We start from the raw sequence: 17,363 nt of genomic DNA, 5'->3' as shown, positions 1-17,363 counted from the left end.
CTCGGGGCCATGCCATCACAGTCGGGGAGGGCGCTGACTTGTTCTCTCGTTGGACCTGACACGAAATCGCCCCTGATTAGCTCGATCGCGGCCAGGTAGGTCTGCCACGAGGGCTCCAGAATGCTCAGAAAGAGGGGAAGAGACGGCCGTGTAACCCCAGCCTGAGAGAATAGACGAAAAGAGATCAGTAATGGCAATTCGCAGCCTGGCGCTGACCGCGGCGGGCGAGAATCTGGATAACACGAAGCGGGGAGCGAGAGCAACGAAGCGGGGAGCGAGAGCAACGAGTGGCTCCCGGTTTCGGTGAGGTAATAGCAGGTGTCGAGAAATCTGACATGTTGCCGGGTGGCGGCCAGTGGGAGGCGAGTGGCACTGGCTGGCTGGCGGCGCGGTGTTGTGGTGTCACCAGCCCCAGAGGCTGCCTGCATGGCGTCGGGCCTCGAGGCCCGGGAGAGGGGCAGCCTACCAGTTCCCGGCGGCCGGTACGCTTGCTTGTTTTCCCCAGACTCGACTGCGTGTCATAGGAGCACGGGCGAAAATAGAGCGTGCGGCCGGCGTGGGCTAGAATAGAGGGCGTCCAATGGGACTGCAACTCGTGTGTGTGTTCTGCCACTGCCACCTTGATGCTTGTTTTGCGGCTGCGGTGGTCTGTCAACCAACTCCTATCATTCCATCTCGTGTTCAACACAGGCTCGGGATGCAGGCTGTGCCCAACTTGATGGCGTCGGCTTCTGTGTCGATACAGGTGGAATGCGTAGGACAGAGTTTGCTCTCGGGCTTCCTTGCAGCCCTTGGCATCCGTCGGAATTTAGTCCTTTCAGCCTCTACTCGGGACGCAGCATCTCCTGATCCTAGTCCGGCAATCTCTACGCGTTGCCGAGCAGCCCTGGAATGAAGCCCGGGGGTTGCAGTCGGGCAGTCCCGTTGTCGGGGTTGATGTTGACCGTCTTGGGGCGGCTGTTCTCGTTTCCTCGCTATAAGAAGCACCAGCATGTCTACCAGCTGGCAGTCGTGGTTCTCCAGCTTCTCAGCTTCCACGCAGGCTCTACCATCTGACAACAAAAGCATACCTTGGTTGCCGTCGCTCAGACTTGACACTCAGCCACCCCCTAGCCAACATTCATCAACCTAGCCAACATCCATCAGCCCAGCCAACATCAACAGCCCAGCCAACATCAACAGCCCAGCCAACATCAACAGCCCAGCCAACATCAACAGCCCAGCCAACATCAACAGCCCAGCCAACATCAACAGCCCAGCCAAAATCCATCAGCCCAGCCAACATCCATCAGCCCAGCCACCATGGTGTCGTTCAACATGATCATCGCAGCGGTCGCTGCCGTGGCGGGCAGCCTTCCCGTCGTCCTGGGCGGAACCCTCGTCGAGGCCACCGCGGCGGCTGACATCGTCGAGTTCACGTCCGTGGCCGAGCGCGGCCTCGACACGCGCCACTCCAACACCAAGGACCCCTATGTAAGGCATTGGCTCGCCCCCAGAATCGATCGATGCGAAAGATGATGTCTAATAGCCAATCAATATAGGGCGGATGGAAGTGCGCGTCATGGTATCCGCTCCAGCCGGTCCCCAAGAACCCGTCGTGCAACCAGAACAACTGCTACCGGTCAGTGCCCCTTCCCTTCCCGCGGCTGCGATATACTTTGTTCGCGGCGAACCTGACTGACCCGGACGATACAGAGCCTTTCTCAACGCCCGAAAGGGAAGCGACGGCTATCACTGCCCGTCGACGGCGTTCGACTACTGCTGCCAGTGGTACTCGCTGACGGCGGCGGAGCGCGCGTTCGTGACCAAGCAGGGCAGCCTGTACTACTTCCTGCCGTGGACGGGCAACTGCGGTGCCGCGGGCCCGTTCCACTCCGACGCCGACGTCAAGGCCGTCGTCGACAAGATCAACGACGTGTGCGCCTGCACCCTCGACCACAAAGTCTCGGTGACGCTGCCCAACGACTACGCCGCCCTCAGCAAGCTCAAGCTCAACGACCCCGTCTGCGTCCAGCACCTGCACTGAGCCGCGACGAGGAGCGCCGACAAAAGGAGCGACGTGCGCAATGACGTGCGCAATGACGTGCGCAATGCTTGTCGTTGGGGAATGATTGAATGAGAGAGGACGATGGACGGCCGAGAGGATTCCAGGACATGTCGTACAGACAGACGAGCAGAGCTGAGAGAACTGAAATAAAAGAAGAAGAAAAAAACCTATCTGTCCTTTATTTTCCGACAGTCTCGACGACACTTTTTTGTGTTTCATTGCACATTGCACACTCCTTAGCGAGCCAAGGCAGCTTATCTGCCAACAATCCCACCAAGGCAGCAATTGATTGATCCTCAGATTGGTGCAATGCTCTGGCGCCTGAATAGGCCGCCTTGATTGGCCCCCGTGGAGGTGTCGCACGAGCCCCAGCTATGTTGTGCCGTGCCAGTTGGATGCTGATAGTAAGTAGCCTATCAAAGGGCCGGCGGCAGAGGCCCGGCATCAGGCCGCAGCGGGGGAGGATGGGGCTCTGCTGCGCGTGGCTCTGCTGCGCGTTGCTCTGCTGCTGTGCTTTCTCTGCCGCGTGCGACATTTGATTGCTATTTCTCGTGTTGTCTTTGTTCTGTGTCCGCGGACAACGTTTAGTTGCTTTGGTATCACCAAGGTTATTTCTCCATCGACTGCCACCATGTGGCTGCTCAACGCGCGCACGCGGCGGCTCAAGTTGTTCATATCGGACACGCAGGTGCCGCGGTACGCCATCCTGTCGCACACGTGGGGCGACGACGAGGTGTCGTTCAGCGACTGGCGCACGCTCGGGCCCGACGCCGTGGCCGAAAAGGACGGCTTCACCAAGATCGACTACTGCTGCAAGCAGGCCGTCGACGACGGGCTGTCGTGGGCGTGGATCGACACGTGCGTTGATTTCTGCCATCTTCTCCCGACGTGCTGGCTGACCAGACCCCAGCTGCTGCATCGACAAGACCAGCAGCGCCGAGCTGTCCGAGGCCATCAACTCCATGTTCCGGTGGTACAAAAACGCATCGGCCTGCTACGCCTACCTGTCCGACGTCGGCACCGTCGCCTCCACGGACCGCGCCCGCATCGAGCGGCAGCTGGCGCAGAGCCGGTGGTTCACGCGCGGCTGGACGCTACAAGAGCTCCTGGCGCCGCAGAATTTGGTGCTGCTCTCCAAGGACTGGGTTCCCATGGGCACCAAGGCCGGGCTGCGCGACGTGCTGAGCTCCATCACGGGCATCGAGGACGAGTTCCTGTGCGGCGGCAGCCTCGACGAGGCTAGCGTGGCCAAGCGCATGTCGTGGGCGGCCACGCGGCAGACGTCGCGGGTCGAGGATATAGCCTACTGCCTGATGGGCATCTTCGACATCAACATGCCGCTGCTCTACGGCGAGGGCATGAAGGCCTTCCGGCGGCTGCAGGAGGAGATCATGCGCAGCAATCCCCGCGACCACACCCTGTTCGCGTGGGGCAAGCTGGTGGCCAGGGCCAAGCGCCAGGTCGATGATTACGGTCAGATACGGGGCCTGCGGCCGATCCCCTGGGATGCGGGTGAGGCGGCGGCGTCGCTGCGTGGGTTGCTGGCCGACTCGCCACGAGACTTTGAGTCCTCGCGCGACATTGTGCCCTGGAAGGCGACGCACGACAACTACTACTACTTCAACTCCAAGGCGCCCGAGACGCCGTCGTTCGTCGGCCCGGGCATCCGGCTGCCGGTCCCCGTGTTTTGGTCCGAGAAGCCCGCCGCCTACTGCTGGGCGCGGCCGCGGCTGGCGCAGGCGCGGCTCATGGCGTTTGCCGCGCTGCTCTGTGGCCACCGCGACGCCCATACGCCGACCATCATGCTGCCCCTTTACGAGTGGTCGTACTCGATCTGGGGCCGCAGTGAAGAGATCATGGTTGACGACGACGTCTTCAACAAGATCAACTTTGGCCAGTTCATGTCGAGCATCCAGCGCACCATGTACGTCGAGGCCGAACGCCGCCACGACGCAAGGCCGGGCGATTTCATCGTGTCCTACCTGGGGCAGACCCAGCAGTACTACCTCGACCAGACGACCGACTACCGCGTGCATGCCTTCCCCGGCTGCGTCCTCAAGCTGGGCCGCAACGTGGCGGGCCGCGTGTTTGTCATCCGCTTCGGCGTGACCAAGTCCAAGTCGCTGCGGGCTTTCTCGCTGGCCTTTGCCCGCAAGGCTCCCCGCTTGTCCCATGTCGACGGCAACAACGGCGAGTTCGGCCCCGTCGCCGTGTCGCTGATCCCGTCCATGCTGCGCGACGTCAACAGCACGGGCGACAGCCTGTCGGGTGGCGGGCTCAATGACTCGTTCATGGACGAGATGCTGTGGCACCACGCGCACAAGCCGATCCTGAACCTGCCGTCGCAGTACGAGCGCACGCTGGCGCTGCCGCAGGACACATGGACGCTGGACCGGCACCCGTTCCCGCGGATCACGGTGCGCGTCACACGCGTGCCCATGGACGAGAACGCCGGCCCGGGCAACAACAGCAACATCATCGACCACGTCGAGATCATGATATACGACCGCCGCCCGCCCGCGGGAGCTTTGCGCCGACCGTGGATGTCCCAGCCCCAGCCCCAGCTGCAGCCCGGGCCGCAACCACTGCCCCCGACGCCGTACTACAACCGTGACAGCAACAGCAACAGCTACGGGCGCGAGGAGAGCGGCTATGCGGGGGACGACGAGAAGCGTCTTGTGCCCAGCCTGCGCTCGCCGCCCGAGCATACCTCGCCGCCGCCGCCGCCGCCGCCTCTGCAAACGTATCTGCCTGTTCCGCCTCCCCCCCGCGACCCGAGCCAGCCTGCGTCGGTCGATCTCATGGGCGCGCGCCGCTTGGTGCTGCCGGGAAATGTGGTTGTCTGGGATAGCGATAGCGAAGTGGACTGATAGGCTGTGTCCTGTCTCATGTTTGACACACTCTACCGCATTTGGAGTTGGTTTCTTGTTTTTTTCTTGTGCATTGCAACACCGCTTCTTTCTGCTGCGGACAAATGACGACTGCAGCCCTGACGGGTCGGGCCTCGGACGGCAAACGGGCCCCCACTTTCCGCTGCACGGGCGCGGCACGGCATCAAGCCTCCTGAGTCCTGCATATCTCCGCGCGGTTACTTCCGCAGCTGGATTACGTTTTCCCTAGCTCAGAAGCGGCTGTGTACCAGGGGAGACTGATTGCTCGAGGGGACACCGGTAATGCGTACCCATCGTTGTTAATATCAGTGCTGTCGATGTGTGGCCGCAAATCGGACGGAAATAGTAGTCAAAGGCCATCCCTGTCGCCGATATTCCCGGCACCTCAAATTAGACACACCACCCCTTATACCACCTTTGCACCAGCTAATATTGCCTGCCTGCGGTTGGCGATTGTGAGATGACGAGAGATCTGACCAAGACGCCACCGATTCCATCGGAATCTGCTCCATCCCACAGCTTCCCTCCCAACCTGTCTTCTGCGTCAGATGGGACCCCCACGGGTAGTTGGGCGCGCCCAGGCCCTACGAACATGGGCCAGCGGCGAATAGGAAGCGCCATAGCAGCCAACAGGGCCAATAAATCATTATATAGTAGCGTGAGATGGGTTGCCCGAGATGCCGTTGGATGACGGAGCCGAATAATGGCCGATTCCTTGCTCTTGTGGGTAGCCTGCCGCTTGGGCTTGCCATGCACAATGTAACGGTTTGCTGTGTGTGGTTGCCTCGTCCTATCAGCGTCGGCGACGGCTTACGTGTCGGCAGTTGGTCGCTCTATCGAACTCGAGGACGATGCATCCCCATCTGCATCTGCGCCCGGGTGGCTATTGTCTCAGAATGGCTTTGTGCGGCACCGGAGAATATCCTCGCGTCGACTTACAGCCAGTTTTTTCTGGGGGTTGAGAGCCCCTCGGTGCTGCAGCTCGGGCGTTGGTCGGGTGTGTGATTGAGAGAAGAGGCGCTCCGGGGTTGGCAGGGGAGGCCTGACCAAAATAGCACCAACCATATCGTCGTGGGCATGTCCATGCTCCGAGGCTGCCGCGTGGCTGGCAGGGCGGACCGGGCATGATTGCAAAATGTGGCCTGGTCCGGGTCATTGGCCAGGATGCGCGCCGGGGTACCTTGGTCATAATAGTAGCCAACTACGCACCATGAATCTCATGATTTCCGTATTGAAACAATTCGAGCCCGCTTGCTAACACAAGCCCGGGTCGCCTCACATACCTTGGAGCTAGTCGAGATGCTTCGAAACAATAAACATAGGGCGGCTGACGCGGCGGGTGGCATTGCGGGAGGAGATATCGGACGGAACCCACCCCCGCTCGGACATGTTTCATTCAACGTCAATGGTATCGGCAGGGCCATCGGAGAGGGAAAATACTATCCCATCGGCAGCAGACTAATCCCGCAGTCGACGGCGACGACAAATGCTATCCACATAGTGTCATATGACAAAGACTGCAGCCCCAGGTTCAAGTCGTGGGATCGGCTTGGCGGATGCCCCGGCGCCCTGGTGCCCCTGGTTCGCAGGATCAAGGACAATTTTGCTGCTCCTTTAATGCTGCGTATCCAGGTTAACTGCCCTGGCCGGGGGAAAATATTGATTTTATTTCCTGGTAGCCGTCAGCATCGAGGACTTGCCGACGTGGCACGGGGCGGGACGGGGTAGCAGCCACTGGTGTGTAGCACGAGACGGGTTCGCGCCTCCATGTCAGGCTGTGCGCTCTTACGACTCTAAAGCCCATGCTAGACCCCCCGACGTAGACCCAGGGGCTAGAGGCCGAGGGGCTCCCCTATTGACCTTCCCGGCACTTGCATCGCCAACTTGAGCCAATCTTCGACCATGCCGGCACACCCATGGGCATGAAGACATTGCGCGTCGTCGAGACTATTGAATGCACGGAGCAGAGCATAGGAATGCCGTCGAGACCGAGTCTCGGAACATCGAGGCCTCACCCCTGGAGTAGCATCGTCGACCGGACAGTTGAGCTCGTTGTCTGCCCGGAAGCTGGGCTCATCGTCTGTTCGGGATGCGCCCATGATGTCGAGTCCGCGTCCGCGTCCACGTACTCCCAGAGATCATGGGAGATCATGGGAGATCATGTGGGTGAACTGGATGCCAAGTGAGCCGCTCGAGCCTCGAGCATGTCCAAATACAAATACGCCGACGTAGCTCTGCTTCATGCTCTCGTCTTCATCACCATCGCCATCGCCATCGCCATCGCCTGCATCTCAGCGCAGTTGACACCATCCTTTCTGCCCTTCCTCTTTTGTACTCGGCTCCTTGGCTCTTAGCCCTCAGCATCTCCAACATGAAGCCCTCGATCCTAACGCTGCTCGCGGCTGCTGCGGGCTCGCATGGCCTGAGCATCCCGGCCTTCGACCTGCAACCGCGCCAGTCCTGCGACAACACGGCAACGTCGCGCAGCTGCTGGGGCGACTACTCCATCGACACCAACTACTACGACGAGACTCCCGACACGGGCAACACGGTCGAGTACTGGCTGTCGGTCGAGGAGGGTCTCTGCTCGCCCGACGGCTACCAGCGGACCTGCATGACCTTCAACGGCACCGTGCCCGGGCCGACCATTTTCGCCGACTGGGGTGACAACCTCATCATCCACGTCACAAACAACATGACGGTCAACGGCACGGCCATCCACTGGCACGGACTGCGGCAGCTCAACAGCACCCTGCATGACGGCGTGCCGGGGGTGTCGCAGTGCCCCATCGCGCCGGGCGAGTCGTTCACGTACTCATTCCGTGTGACGCAATACGGCTCGACGTGGTACCACAGCCACTTCTCGCTGCAGTACGCCGAGGGGCTGTTCGGCGCGCTGACGCTCAACGGACCGGCCACGGCCGACTACGACGAGGATCTTGGCACCTTGTTCCTGCAGGACTGGTCGCACATCGAGGCCTTTACGCGGTGGGACTCCGCCAGGCAGGGGCCACCGCCCACCCTCGAGACTGGGCTCATCAACGGCACCAACACGTGGACGTGCGCCACGGCCGGCGACGCCAACTGCGTGGGTAGTGGTGCCAAGTTCGAAACCGTCTTCGAGGCCGGCAAGAAGTACCGGCTGCGGCTCATCAACGTGGCCGTCGAGGGCGTGTTCCAGTTCAGCATCGACGGGCATAGCTTGACGGTCATCGGAACGGACCTGGTGCCCATCGTGCCGTACACGGCCGACAGCGTACAGATCACCATCGGGCAGCGCTACGACGTCATCGTCGAGGCTAGCGCGGACGCGGGCGACTACTGGCTGCGGGCTGGCTGGGTTTCGGCTTGCGCGACCAACTCCAACCCGGACGGCATGACCGGTATCGTGCGATACGATTCCAGCAGCACGGCAGACCCGACATCGACCAGCAACGTGACGGCGTCGACCACCTGCTACGACGAGCCCCTCGCCAGCTTGGTGCCGCACCTCGCCCTCGACGTTACCAACATCCCCACCATCACTACCGAGGACCTGAGCTTCAAGGTCGACACGTACTTCAAGTGGACCGTCAACACGACCAGCCTGCTGCTCGACTGGGCCAACCCGACCATGCTGCAGGTCGTCAGCGGCGAGGACGTCTTCCCGACCGACTACAACGTCGTGGCCGTGCAGCCGGCGGGCTCGGCAGCTGAGTGGGCGGTGCTGGTGATTCAGGACCAGGCCGGCCTCGGGTGCGTCTCCTCTCTGTCTGCACATGAATAGAACCCGCACTCGCTAACATTCCTAGTCTCTCCCACCCGATCCACCTGCACGGGCACGACTTCTGGGTGCTCGCCCAGACGACGGGCGTGTTCAACGGCTCGGTCGACAGCTTCAATACGGCGAACCCGCCGCGCCGCGACGTGGCGACGCTGCCGGGCAACGGCTACTTGGCGTTGGCGTTCCAGCTCGACAATCCGGGCGCCTGGCTGTGCCACTGCCACATTGCGTGGCACGCGAGCCAGGGGCTGTCGCTCGAGTTTGTTGAGAGCCAGGCCGACATCATCTTGGCAGACGCCGACCAGACTGTGCTGAATGACACGTGTTCGGCGTGGAGCACCTGGGACGGTACCGCGGTGTGGCCGCAGGACGACTCGGGAATTTAAAGCATGAGCAAGCATAGGCTGGCGGGAACTTGTTCTCGCCGAGAAGTAGATTGGCTGTTGGTTCTGTGGAGGTTACTATTGGGACAGGGGTCGGTCAGGAGAGTGGTTGTTGTAGAATCGGTGGCGCACTGTTTGCGTGTCTTCTTTGGTCCTGGCTTGGAGACTCTGATTGGTTGTTGGGTATCGGTTTATCAGATTGTAGGCGCTCGTTGTTTTCGCTTCTTTTGGACATATTTATCGGCTTTTGACACTTGTTTGCATGAATTCCAGACGCAACTTCCAGCTGATTTGAGACAACGTAAGATCATATGGCTCGATTCAAATGCGGGTGATAAAGAAAGAAGGTTCTAGTCCGTTGTCCATGCATGGCCAAGTTATGCGCCAGGTTCTACTGGATTCAAAGAACCGGCAGCTTGTCATCATTGTACTGACAAGGTGAGATCGGGTATCGTTCTGATTATTTCACGCTGCTCAATGTCAACTATTCACGCTGCTCAATTTCAACTATTTACAGCGATTGCATCATGAACAGACAGTACACACCTGCAGTCGTCAACTTGATAGACCAACCTGACCCGCCACGGATTACAGGCATTGGGAGTACCAGTCATTGGAGTACTTGCAGGTCCAGGGACTCGCACATGCGGTGCATCCGGCATAACCATTGCCACCGCACTGCGCCCAGCGGGCAGCAGAGCAGCCTCCAGGGGCGGGAGTCGTAGTCGCTGCGGCCGACGTCGAGGTCTGGGCAGATGTCACGAGCGTGGTGGCGGTTATGGCGGATGTGGCGGTCGTAACAGCCGTGCTAGTGGGGCTGGAGCCCGTGATACCGAACCACGCCATGTCCTGGTCGCCGTTGATGGGGATGTTGTGGGTTATGCCAGTGCCGTACACGCCGACCAGGTTTGGCCCGTACACGTATTTTGTCCACACCGCCGAGGGGTTGCCGGCGAGAGTCTGTTGGGGGGAACCATACGTGTACCCAAACACGCCGGCCCACTGCTTCAGCGTCTCATTGAAATTCTGGGGGTAGATGGTCGTGTCGGCCGAGCCGTGGTTGATGAGCATCTTGGGGCGGGGGCCTGTATAGCCGGGATACATTCTCAGGGCCGTGCTGGTCCACTCGGCCTGGGTGTGGATCGAGGCTCCGGTCGCGCAGCTCGAGTTCCAGCCGTTGACGGTGCCCGTGTAGAAGCACCCGGCGGGGACGCCAGCGTAGACACTAGCGGCGGCGAACATGCCGGGGTAGGTAGCTGCGAGCACGTTCGTCATCATGGCACCCGAGCTCGTCCCGGTCACAAAGACGCGGCTCGAGTCGGCCTTGTACTGGGCTATGGTCCATGTGACCATGTTGGCGATGCTGTTGCTGTTTGCGCCGCCGTCGTGGGTGAGGCTGGCCGTCGACGACACATCCCAACAGGTGCCACTGTAGGGCGACTCGGGGTAGATGACAATGAAGCCGTGCATATCGGCAAGGCGGGCGTAGGGAGAGCCAGAGTAGTAGGCCTGAGCGGTGCCGCTGCAGTAGTGGATGGCCACGACGATGGGCGGGTTGGCGGCGAGCTTGTCGGGGACGTAGATGAACATCTTTGCGCCCGATGTGTTGGGACCGAAGTTCGTCACCTGGGCCAGAGCGGCGCGCTTGACCATGCCGGCAGCAGCGAAGGAGGCGAGGGCCAGGAGGCCGGAAACCAGCGTCTGGAGTCTCATGTTTGTGGCCGCTTATCTTTGGAATGAGGATGCAATGGCGACCTCGGGCTGGCGTGCTGGCTGGTTGTTTTTGTTGTCGTGCCATCTTCCTCTTATACGGTGCGGTAGGTACGCCAGACACGCCGGGTTCGTCTGTCACTGTCACTGCACTGCTAGGCGTTCAGGCGTTCAGGCGTTCAGGCGTCAGGCGTTCAGGCGTCAGGCGTGCAGGCGTCGTATCCGCTCGGCGGCGGCTCACATGGCGGGCAACGGGCGAGCAAAGTGGGCCATGGCGGATGTGCAGCCTCCGGATGAACCGTGACGTCGCATCTGTGCCTCCTGCTCGGGATCGTTCCCGACGCAGCGGCGACTGACGAGGCCCGCACCGGCTGTGTCGTGTCGAGACTCGAGACGCATCGCTGTAATTTGGCGGGATTGCGAGTTTGCAAGTTGAGCTGCCGACCTGTCTAGCCAGGCCCCAGCGAGAAATTCGAGTCTTGAGGAAAGAGCAGTGGCTCGATAGATCACTGCACCATTAGATGTTTGGACGCAAGGCAATTGCGTCCGGTCTGGGATCAGCCGTGACTTCCCGCATCGGATTGGGGGCGCTAACACTGTCTGAAAGCCTGAAAGCCCACTGAACCACAGGGCTCATGCCTCGGTTCAGCAAACTCTATCCATTCATCCGACCGTGGTGACCTCGAGTCCCTGAACGCAACATCATAGCCTGCAGACCTTGATCGACCGAGTAGTTGTCCGTCGCAACGCCGTCAGCCTCCCACTTTAAGCCTGCATTCGCTTCCGACTTCTCCTGCGCCGAGAACCGGGAACGTCTCGATCGCGGCGATGGCATGCTCCCCGCACTGCGCTGCGGCCTTTTGCCTAAACACCTGGTCTTTCCGGCTGCCCGGCTGCCCGGCGATTGGAGGGTCGACTCCTTGGTATTCGATGAGTAATGTCGGTTGCTATGTATGTACAGATACTGCCTAGAGACTGCATTGCACGCCAAGAATGCAAGGTACAAAGTACGGACATATGGATATGGAGTGGCATTGTTGTCCAAGGCGGTGGTCCTGCCAATCAAAACATGCTAAATGCTCGAAACTACGAAAATCGCCGTGATCTACTCAAACATGAATGCAGGCTTTTTCCAAAACCGAGATTTTTTGGGCCCCTGGGCCTGATCGCTACCGCTACCGCTCCCGCTCCCGCTCCCGCTCCCAACGCCGACAGTACCCGCAGGCTCTCCCTTCTCCTCGTCAGTTGTGGCGCCCCCCCTCGCCGCGGCATCCGCCTCGTTGGCTTCCATCATGGCGGCCAGCCCCGTCTTGTGCTCCTCGTGCACCTTGCTCAACTTGCGAGACCCGACAAACAGAGAGACCAGCAGCCCGAGGCCCGCAAAGGCGACATACATGATGTACATGGTGCGCAAGCTCTCAAAGTAGGCGCCGCGCGCAATGTCGCGCTGGTGCTCGGGCAACTCGTTAACCAGGCCCACGCTCGACGCGGCGTTGCGGCCGGAAAGCAGATCGGCCGGGCCGGGTCCGAGCTCGGCGAGCAGCTCCGGGTACTGCTTCTGCATGCTGTTCTGAAAGACGACGCCGCCAACGACAATCGACACGGAAATGGCCAGCTGCCGCACAAACCCAAACGTGCCCGTCGCCGAAGCCATGTCGCGCGGCCCGACGGTGCTCTGCAGCGAGATGAGTGGGGCCTGGAAATTGGGTCCAACGCCAACGCCAGCAACGATCTGGTACAGGATGATCTTGACCAGGTTGGTCCGGGGCTCAAGGTCGACCAAGAGGCCAAACCCGAGCGTCATGGTCGCCATGCCAAAGATGATGCACGGTAGATACTTGCCCGTCTTCTTGATGAAGATGCCAGTCCCTGCCGAGCACAGGGATAGCGCGAGCGCGAAGGGGAGCGCGTATACGCCCGACAGCAACGGCGACAGCCCGATGACGGCCTGGAAGTAGAGCGGGAGGTAATAACTACCAGAGACGAAGACGTAGCCGTGAACGGCGCAGACGAGGAGCGAGACGATGCTGCCGCGCGACCGGAAGAGGCGCATCGGAATGACAGGAAACTTGGCCACCTTCATCTCGATGACGATAAAGAGGGCGATGGTGACGGCTCCAAAAACGATCAAAGCTATGACAGTGACCGAGTCCCAGGGGTTCGTCACTCCGCCGAACTCGAGGCCGAGCAGGACCATCAGCGTCCCGCCGATGATGGCAAGGGATCCCAGCCAGTCGACCGCGGCAAGACCCTGGCGCATCGGCGTCCGCGGGTTGTGCAGCTTGAGCACGAAGACAAGGATGGCCATGCCGGCGCCGGAGATGGGCAGGTTGATGTAGAAACACCATCGCCACGTCACCTGGGACGTGAAGACGCCGCCGAGCACGGGGCCAATCGCGCCGGCAACGGCCCAGACCATGCCCATGACGCCAAAAAAGACGCCGCGCAGCCGCATCGAGAACAGGTCGCTGATGCAGATGTTGACCAGGATGGTGATGCCGCCGCCGCCAATGCCTTGGAGGGCGCGCCCGCCAATCAGCACGCCAATGTTCTTGCTTATGGCGGAGATGAGCGAGCCGATCCAGAAGACGGCGACGGCGAGGATTATGATTGGTTTGCGGCCCCAAATGTCTGAGATCTTGCCCCAGATGGGCGCGGCGGCGGCGCTGGTCAATGTGTAAGCCGAGCCGATCCACGTGTATCCGCTCGTGCTGTTGAACTCCTGGGAGATGGTGGGTATGGCGACAGTCACGATGGTGACGTCGAGGGCGGCGAGGAAGAGGGCGCTCGCCAGCGCGCCGACGACCAGGGCCGTCTCGAGCTTGGTGCGCGTCTCCTCGGGCAGCGGCGCCGGTGCGGGCTTGCCCTCGGCCTCGGCCTGCGGCTCCTGCTTCAGCGCGGCCGGCTCCAAGGCTGCATCTGCGGCCTGGATCGTGCTGTCCGAGCTCATGTTGTGGGCAGCCGCCAGGCGGCCGGCGGATTTTTCGGTGTGGCCCATTGCGTGTTAGTGGGAGTTGCGCAAAAAGTCCGTGTGCTGGCTGAGTACCCGGTCTGGAAAACCCAGCTGTTCGGGACAATGTTTCGGCTCTCGGGGTTTTGTACGAGACTGCAGCGGCTCGGCTGTCGACCTGCCTAGCTCCCACGCACGCACAGAGCAAAAGCGCCGACGAGAGCCGTGGCTATCAGTAGTCGCCAGCGGTATGATATCACAGTGTCAGCCCGGTCCTGTGATCGGTCGAGCCCGCACAGTCAGTCCTGTTGTCGTTCGAGCCCGCACAGTCAGTCTTGTTGTCGGTTGAGCCCGCGCGATCAGCAGAAGGCGCTTTTGGTTGCGACAAGACGCAAGAAGCCGCCTCGATGGCGCACTAGCTCGCAGCCTCAATGGGCGTTGCAGTACGGTAGCGGCGAATGTCGGGTCGGATGCGCTCGAAGTTAGACGGGAATGGGAGCTGAACTGCTGAGACAAAGAAGCACACTCAAGCCAGTGTTTGTCTTGGGGAGAAGCGCGAGGGAGTAGATATAAAATTTTACTTCTTCTGCCCGATGACGGCACCATGGTCTAGAGAGGCGCATGGGCGGAAGAGAGCTGTGCCTAGCTACAGCGAGTTAGTGCTGCTCGGAGCTAAGAGTGCAGCGATATCCGAGGCGACTCGGCGATTTGCAATTCACCTCATGCACAGTATGATTCATTGGATCCAGGCAAGGATACGGTGAGTCTAGGCTCTGACTGTGCTGGGGGCCAGTGTATTTTCTTACTAATCGCCAGCTCGCCTAGCAAACTGGATGCGACTCCGGCGGCCAGCCTGTTCCGCTGCTGGCCCCCATCTCAGCGTCGGGGTTGATGCCTCTCGCGCTCCGTCTCGTCGGCCGTCGATTGCAAGCTGGGGCCGTGCGTGCCACGAATCGACAGATTTGTCCCAATGGCGGGCCCTGGTCTCCAAAACCTGGGGATGCACCGGCCGGGTTGCTGGTTGGCTGGCGGAGCAAACCAAGTGCGATGCACCATGTGCCACGTTCTGCACAACCACAGTGGAAGGTTCGGCCGCTGTCTCAGTACTGCACGGGTCCATCACCCCTGCCGGCTTTTAGCGGAACGTATGTACCGTACTCCGACTAATTACTAGTAGGTACTATAGTGGGTCCTGTAGCGAAGCAAAACTCTTTACCATTAGTACGGATACCAATTAGAAGAAAAAAACACAGAGAACGAGACAGCCCGGCTGACTGCCTAGACGTTGACGGGCTTGCAATTGATGAGAGTCGAATTGACAGGCTACACAGTATGTAACTGAAAGACGGTGACATGCCCTTGACGGCCCTGGCCACCTGGCGACGCGTCCTGCCGCTTTCGGCGTTCAGCTTACTACCCCTTGCTCGCTCAGCACAACCACCTTGGGTCGATTCGCCCGAGAATAATGCAACCCCAAGTTCCTAACAACAAACAAGCTAGCCGGTGAGCCCGGAGCTACTGCTGTTGTCAAATCCGCTTGGTCCAAAACACCAAAAATTGTTGGCACCACCATGAATCCGAATCTATGACCCCAAATCGGCAACAAAGGCTGACCGGCGGCTGGTCGGTGAGTCACCGCGGTGGCACGGCCGCAAGTTCAGGAGACTACCTATTTAGACCTAATTAGACCTATACTAATTCGACTCTTTGGTTCGCAGCCAGAGAAACAGGGGCATGCATACAGAGTCCACGATAAAACAAAACAATTACGCACTTGAAACTCCGTCAACTCTACTACGTAGTCCGCACACCATCCAGAGTGCAATGCATCAGCGGACAGTTGACCCGTCCGCCAGCGGCTGAAAAGGAGTCTAGATAGCTATAGGCTAGATTTCCTTCATCTAGCTTAGGGGATATAAAAAGAAAGAAAGAAAGAAAGAAAGAAAGAAGAAAAAACCCAAGATGATGTTAAAAACATTGCAGTTATCCAGAGGAGAGGCCCCCTAGCTAAACGACACCAGCGGTAAACTGGGTGCACTTAAACGTGGCTTTTGCTCCCGTGAAAACCTCAGTCCCGACTTGGAACACTGCAATTATGGGGTCAACAAATCGACCAGAGTCCAAACCGACAGACCACCGACGAAACTCAAACTCACCGATCAAGTTCTGCTGGCTCGAAGGAAACTGTTGGTTCTTCTCGAGGTAGTTGAAGAACTCCTTGACATCGGCACTGAAGCTCTTGATGGTCCCGACGGCGGGATAAAGCTGTACACCCGCATGGCGCCGTTCAACCCAGTCCAGAGATCCCACGTCTTCCCAGCAACCGTGACGGACGCGAGGGAGGATCCAATCGGATACATATTGCCGTATCTCGCCAGCCTGAAGGTTAATCGTCGAACAGTGGTCAGCTCTCTCTCCCTCTCTGTCTGTCTGTCTGTCTGTCTGTCTGTCTGTCTGTCTGTCTGTCTGTCTGTCTGTCTGTCTGTCTGTCTGTCTGTCTGTCTGTCTCTCTCTCTGTTTGTCCGTCTCTCTCTGTCTGTCTGTCTCTCTCTCTGTCTGTCCGTCTCTCTCTGTCTGTCTGTATGCCCGTTCCTGGGATTCGGCTGCGTTGTTGCTCTTAGCGCGTGGGGTTCGAGCTTCCGATGCGCCGTTCTGGGCCTCGTCAAAGGCCGACTCCAACAGCCGAAGAAGTGGAGAACATAGAAACAAAAGGGGGACCATCAAGTGACAAGCTTTGTTCCGACCTAGGTTCAAGCTTCAGAGAGAGAAAGGGCCGCCCGTGGGTTGAATTCAATTGGCAACGCCGCAACCACCTATTCCAGGCGGGACTCGTTGTAAATAACAAAACACTTGAGCGTTGACGCCGAGCCACTCCGGAATCAATTCTAGTATACACTTGTCTGAGTATCTGAGACTAATTCTTCACAAAAGCTGCGGCCAACAAGGGCCGGCTATTTTGCCTCCGGCACCCGAGACAGGTTGCGCCAGGTTGCGCCAAGTTGCCCATCTCGAATGTGCAGTTGCCAGTTGGGCCGCGGCGGCACTCATCGCGGATGGTGGGAGAAATGACAATGTAGTCTAACAAGACGACGACCAATGCTTGTCTGCAAAGCAAAAGCTGTGGTTAGCCGATCGAGATGCCGCCAACTCATCCAAGTATGGGGAAGGGATAGCCGGTCTACATGGCCAAAGTTCCCGGTAGCAGTGCCGGCATCTAACGCCTTCTGGGATTTTATGATCGGGGCAAGAAAGAGCTTGTTGATTGTGTAATGTCTGTGCAGGCTCCGGCCGTGTACTTTGGCGAAGGAAACGAAAAGGACGAGAAAAAGGATGTGGAAAATATCCCTTAATTAGTCGACGATGTTAAAATCGAGGGAAAGATAAAATAATAATCGAAGTATATAACAGGGCTGTCTACTAATGAAAGTATAAAAGTATAAAATTCCTGCCCAAGTTTAATACAGACTGCTCAACAACTGATTATTTCGAACCGAGCCACCCGGAGCTCCGTTGGCAAGCTTAAAAGCCGGGCCGTGAGGCGGCGTATTCGGTGGCGGAGAGAGCCTGTCTTCCCAACTAGTTACACTGCATAAGTTCTTACCCGAGTGTTTCTCAAGTA

General features: G+C 59.3%; 8 protein-coding genes across 8 annotated transcripts; 3 read left to right on the top strand and 5 right to left on the bottom strand.

The window, feature by feature from the left end:
- Positions 1-554: 554 nt before the first annotated feature.
- B0T26DRAFT_80919 (uncharacterized protein) lies at positions 555-1,294 on the bottom strand. The gene has a single exon (XM_060447254.1). It carries the CDS (start codon positions 1,066-1,068, stop codon positions 682-684), a length of 387 nt encoding a protein of 128 aa, XP_060303628.1. The 5' UTR covers positions 1,069-1,294; the 3' UTR covers positions 555-681.
- B0T26DRAFT_80863 (uncharacterized protein) lies at positions 1,186-1,567 on the top strand. Its single transcript, XM_060447245.1, has one exon. It carries the CDS (start codon positions 1,303-1,305, stop codon positions 1,516-1,518), a length of 216 nt encoding a protein of 71 aa, XP_060303627.1. The 5' UTR covers positions 1,186-1,302; the 3' UTR covers positions 1,519-1,567.
- B0T26DRAFT_81068 (uncharacterized protein) lies at positions 1,295-2,378 on the bottom strand. The gene is made up of 2 exons (XM_060447272.1): positions 1,674-2,378; positions 1,295-1,612 (listed from the first exon to the last, which is right to left on the bottom strand). The coding sequence occupies exons 1-2, from the start codon at positions 2,264-2,266 to the stop codon at positions 1,522-1,524; spliced, it is 684 nt and encodes a 227-aa protein (XP_060303626.1). The 5' UTR covers positions 2,267-2,378; the 3' UTR covers positions 1,295-1,521.
- A 300-nt stretch (positions 2,379-2,678) lies between these two features.
- Positions 2,679-3,477, top strand: B0T26DRAFT_598927 (heterokaryon incompatibility protein-domain-containing protein; the record flags this gene model as incomplete). Its single annotated transcript, XM_060435677.1, has 2 exons — positions 2,679-2,905; positions 2,958-3,477. Coding segments are annotated over 2 exons (747 nt in total), but the record flags the coding sequence as incomplete, so codon positions are not given.
- Positions 3,478-3,726: 249 nt separating this feature from the next.
- Positions 3,727-4,668, bottom strand: B0T26DRAFT_689559 (uncharacterized protein). Its single transcript, XM_060441042.1, has one exon. It carries the CDS (start codon positions 4,542-4,544, stop codon positions 4,071-4,073), a length of 474 nt encoding a protein of 157 aa, XP_060303624.1. The 5' UTR covers positions 4,545-4,668; the 3' UTR covers positions 3,727-4,070.
- Positions 4,669-7,217: 2,549 nt separating this feature from the next.
- Positions 7,218-9,380, top strand: B0T26DRAFT_81096 (laccase precursor). Its single transcript, XM_060447281.1, has 2 exons — positions 7,218-8,673; positions 8,730-9,380. The coding sequence occupies exons 1-2, from the start codon at positions 7,310-7,312 to the stop codon at positions 9,085-9,087; spliced, it is 1,722 nt and encodes a 573-aa protein (XP_060303623.1). The 5' UTR covers positions 7,218-7,309; the 3' UTR covers positions 9,088-9,380.
- Positions 9,381-9,672: 292 nt separating this feature from the next.
- On the bottom strand, positions 9,673-10,797 carry B0T26DRAFT_635268 (Alpha/Beta hydrolase protein; the record flags this gene model as incomplete). Its single annotated transcript, XM_060436705.1, has 1 exon — positions 9,673-10,797. The coding sequence occupies one exon, from the start codon at positions 10,795-10,797 to the stop codon at positions 9,673-9,675; it is 1,125 nt and encodes a 374-aa protein (XP_060303622.1).
- Positions 10,798-11,899: 1,102 nt separating this feature from the next.
- On the bottom strand, positions 11,900-13,744 carry B0T26DRAFT_633685 (major facilitator superfamily domain-containing protein; the record flags this gene model as incomplete). Its single annotated transcript, XM_060436560.1, has 1 exon — positions 11,900-13,744. The coding sequence occupies one exon, from the start codon at positions 13,742-13,744 to the stop codon at positions 11,900-11,902; it is 1,845 nt and encodes a 614-aa protein (XP_060303621.1).
- Positions 13,745-17,363: the final 3,619 nt, after the last annotated feature.

Source organism: Lasiosphaeria miniovina, assembly GCF_030549165.1.
Source record: "Lasiosphaeria miniovina strain SMH2392-1A chromosome Unknown B0T26scaffold_1, whole genome shotgun sequence".
NCBI classification, from domain to species: Eukaryota; Fungi; Ascomycota; class Sordariomycetes; order Sordariales; family Lasiosphaeriaceae; genus Lasiosphaeria; species Lasiosphaeria miniovina.
The sequence above is the reverse complement of the archived record's forward strand: the minus strand, read 5'-3'. Positions and strand labels throughout refer to the sequence as shown.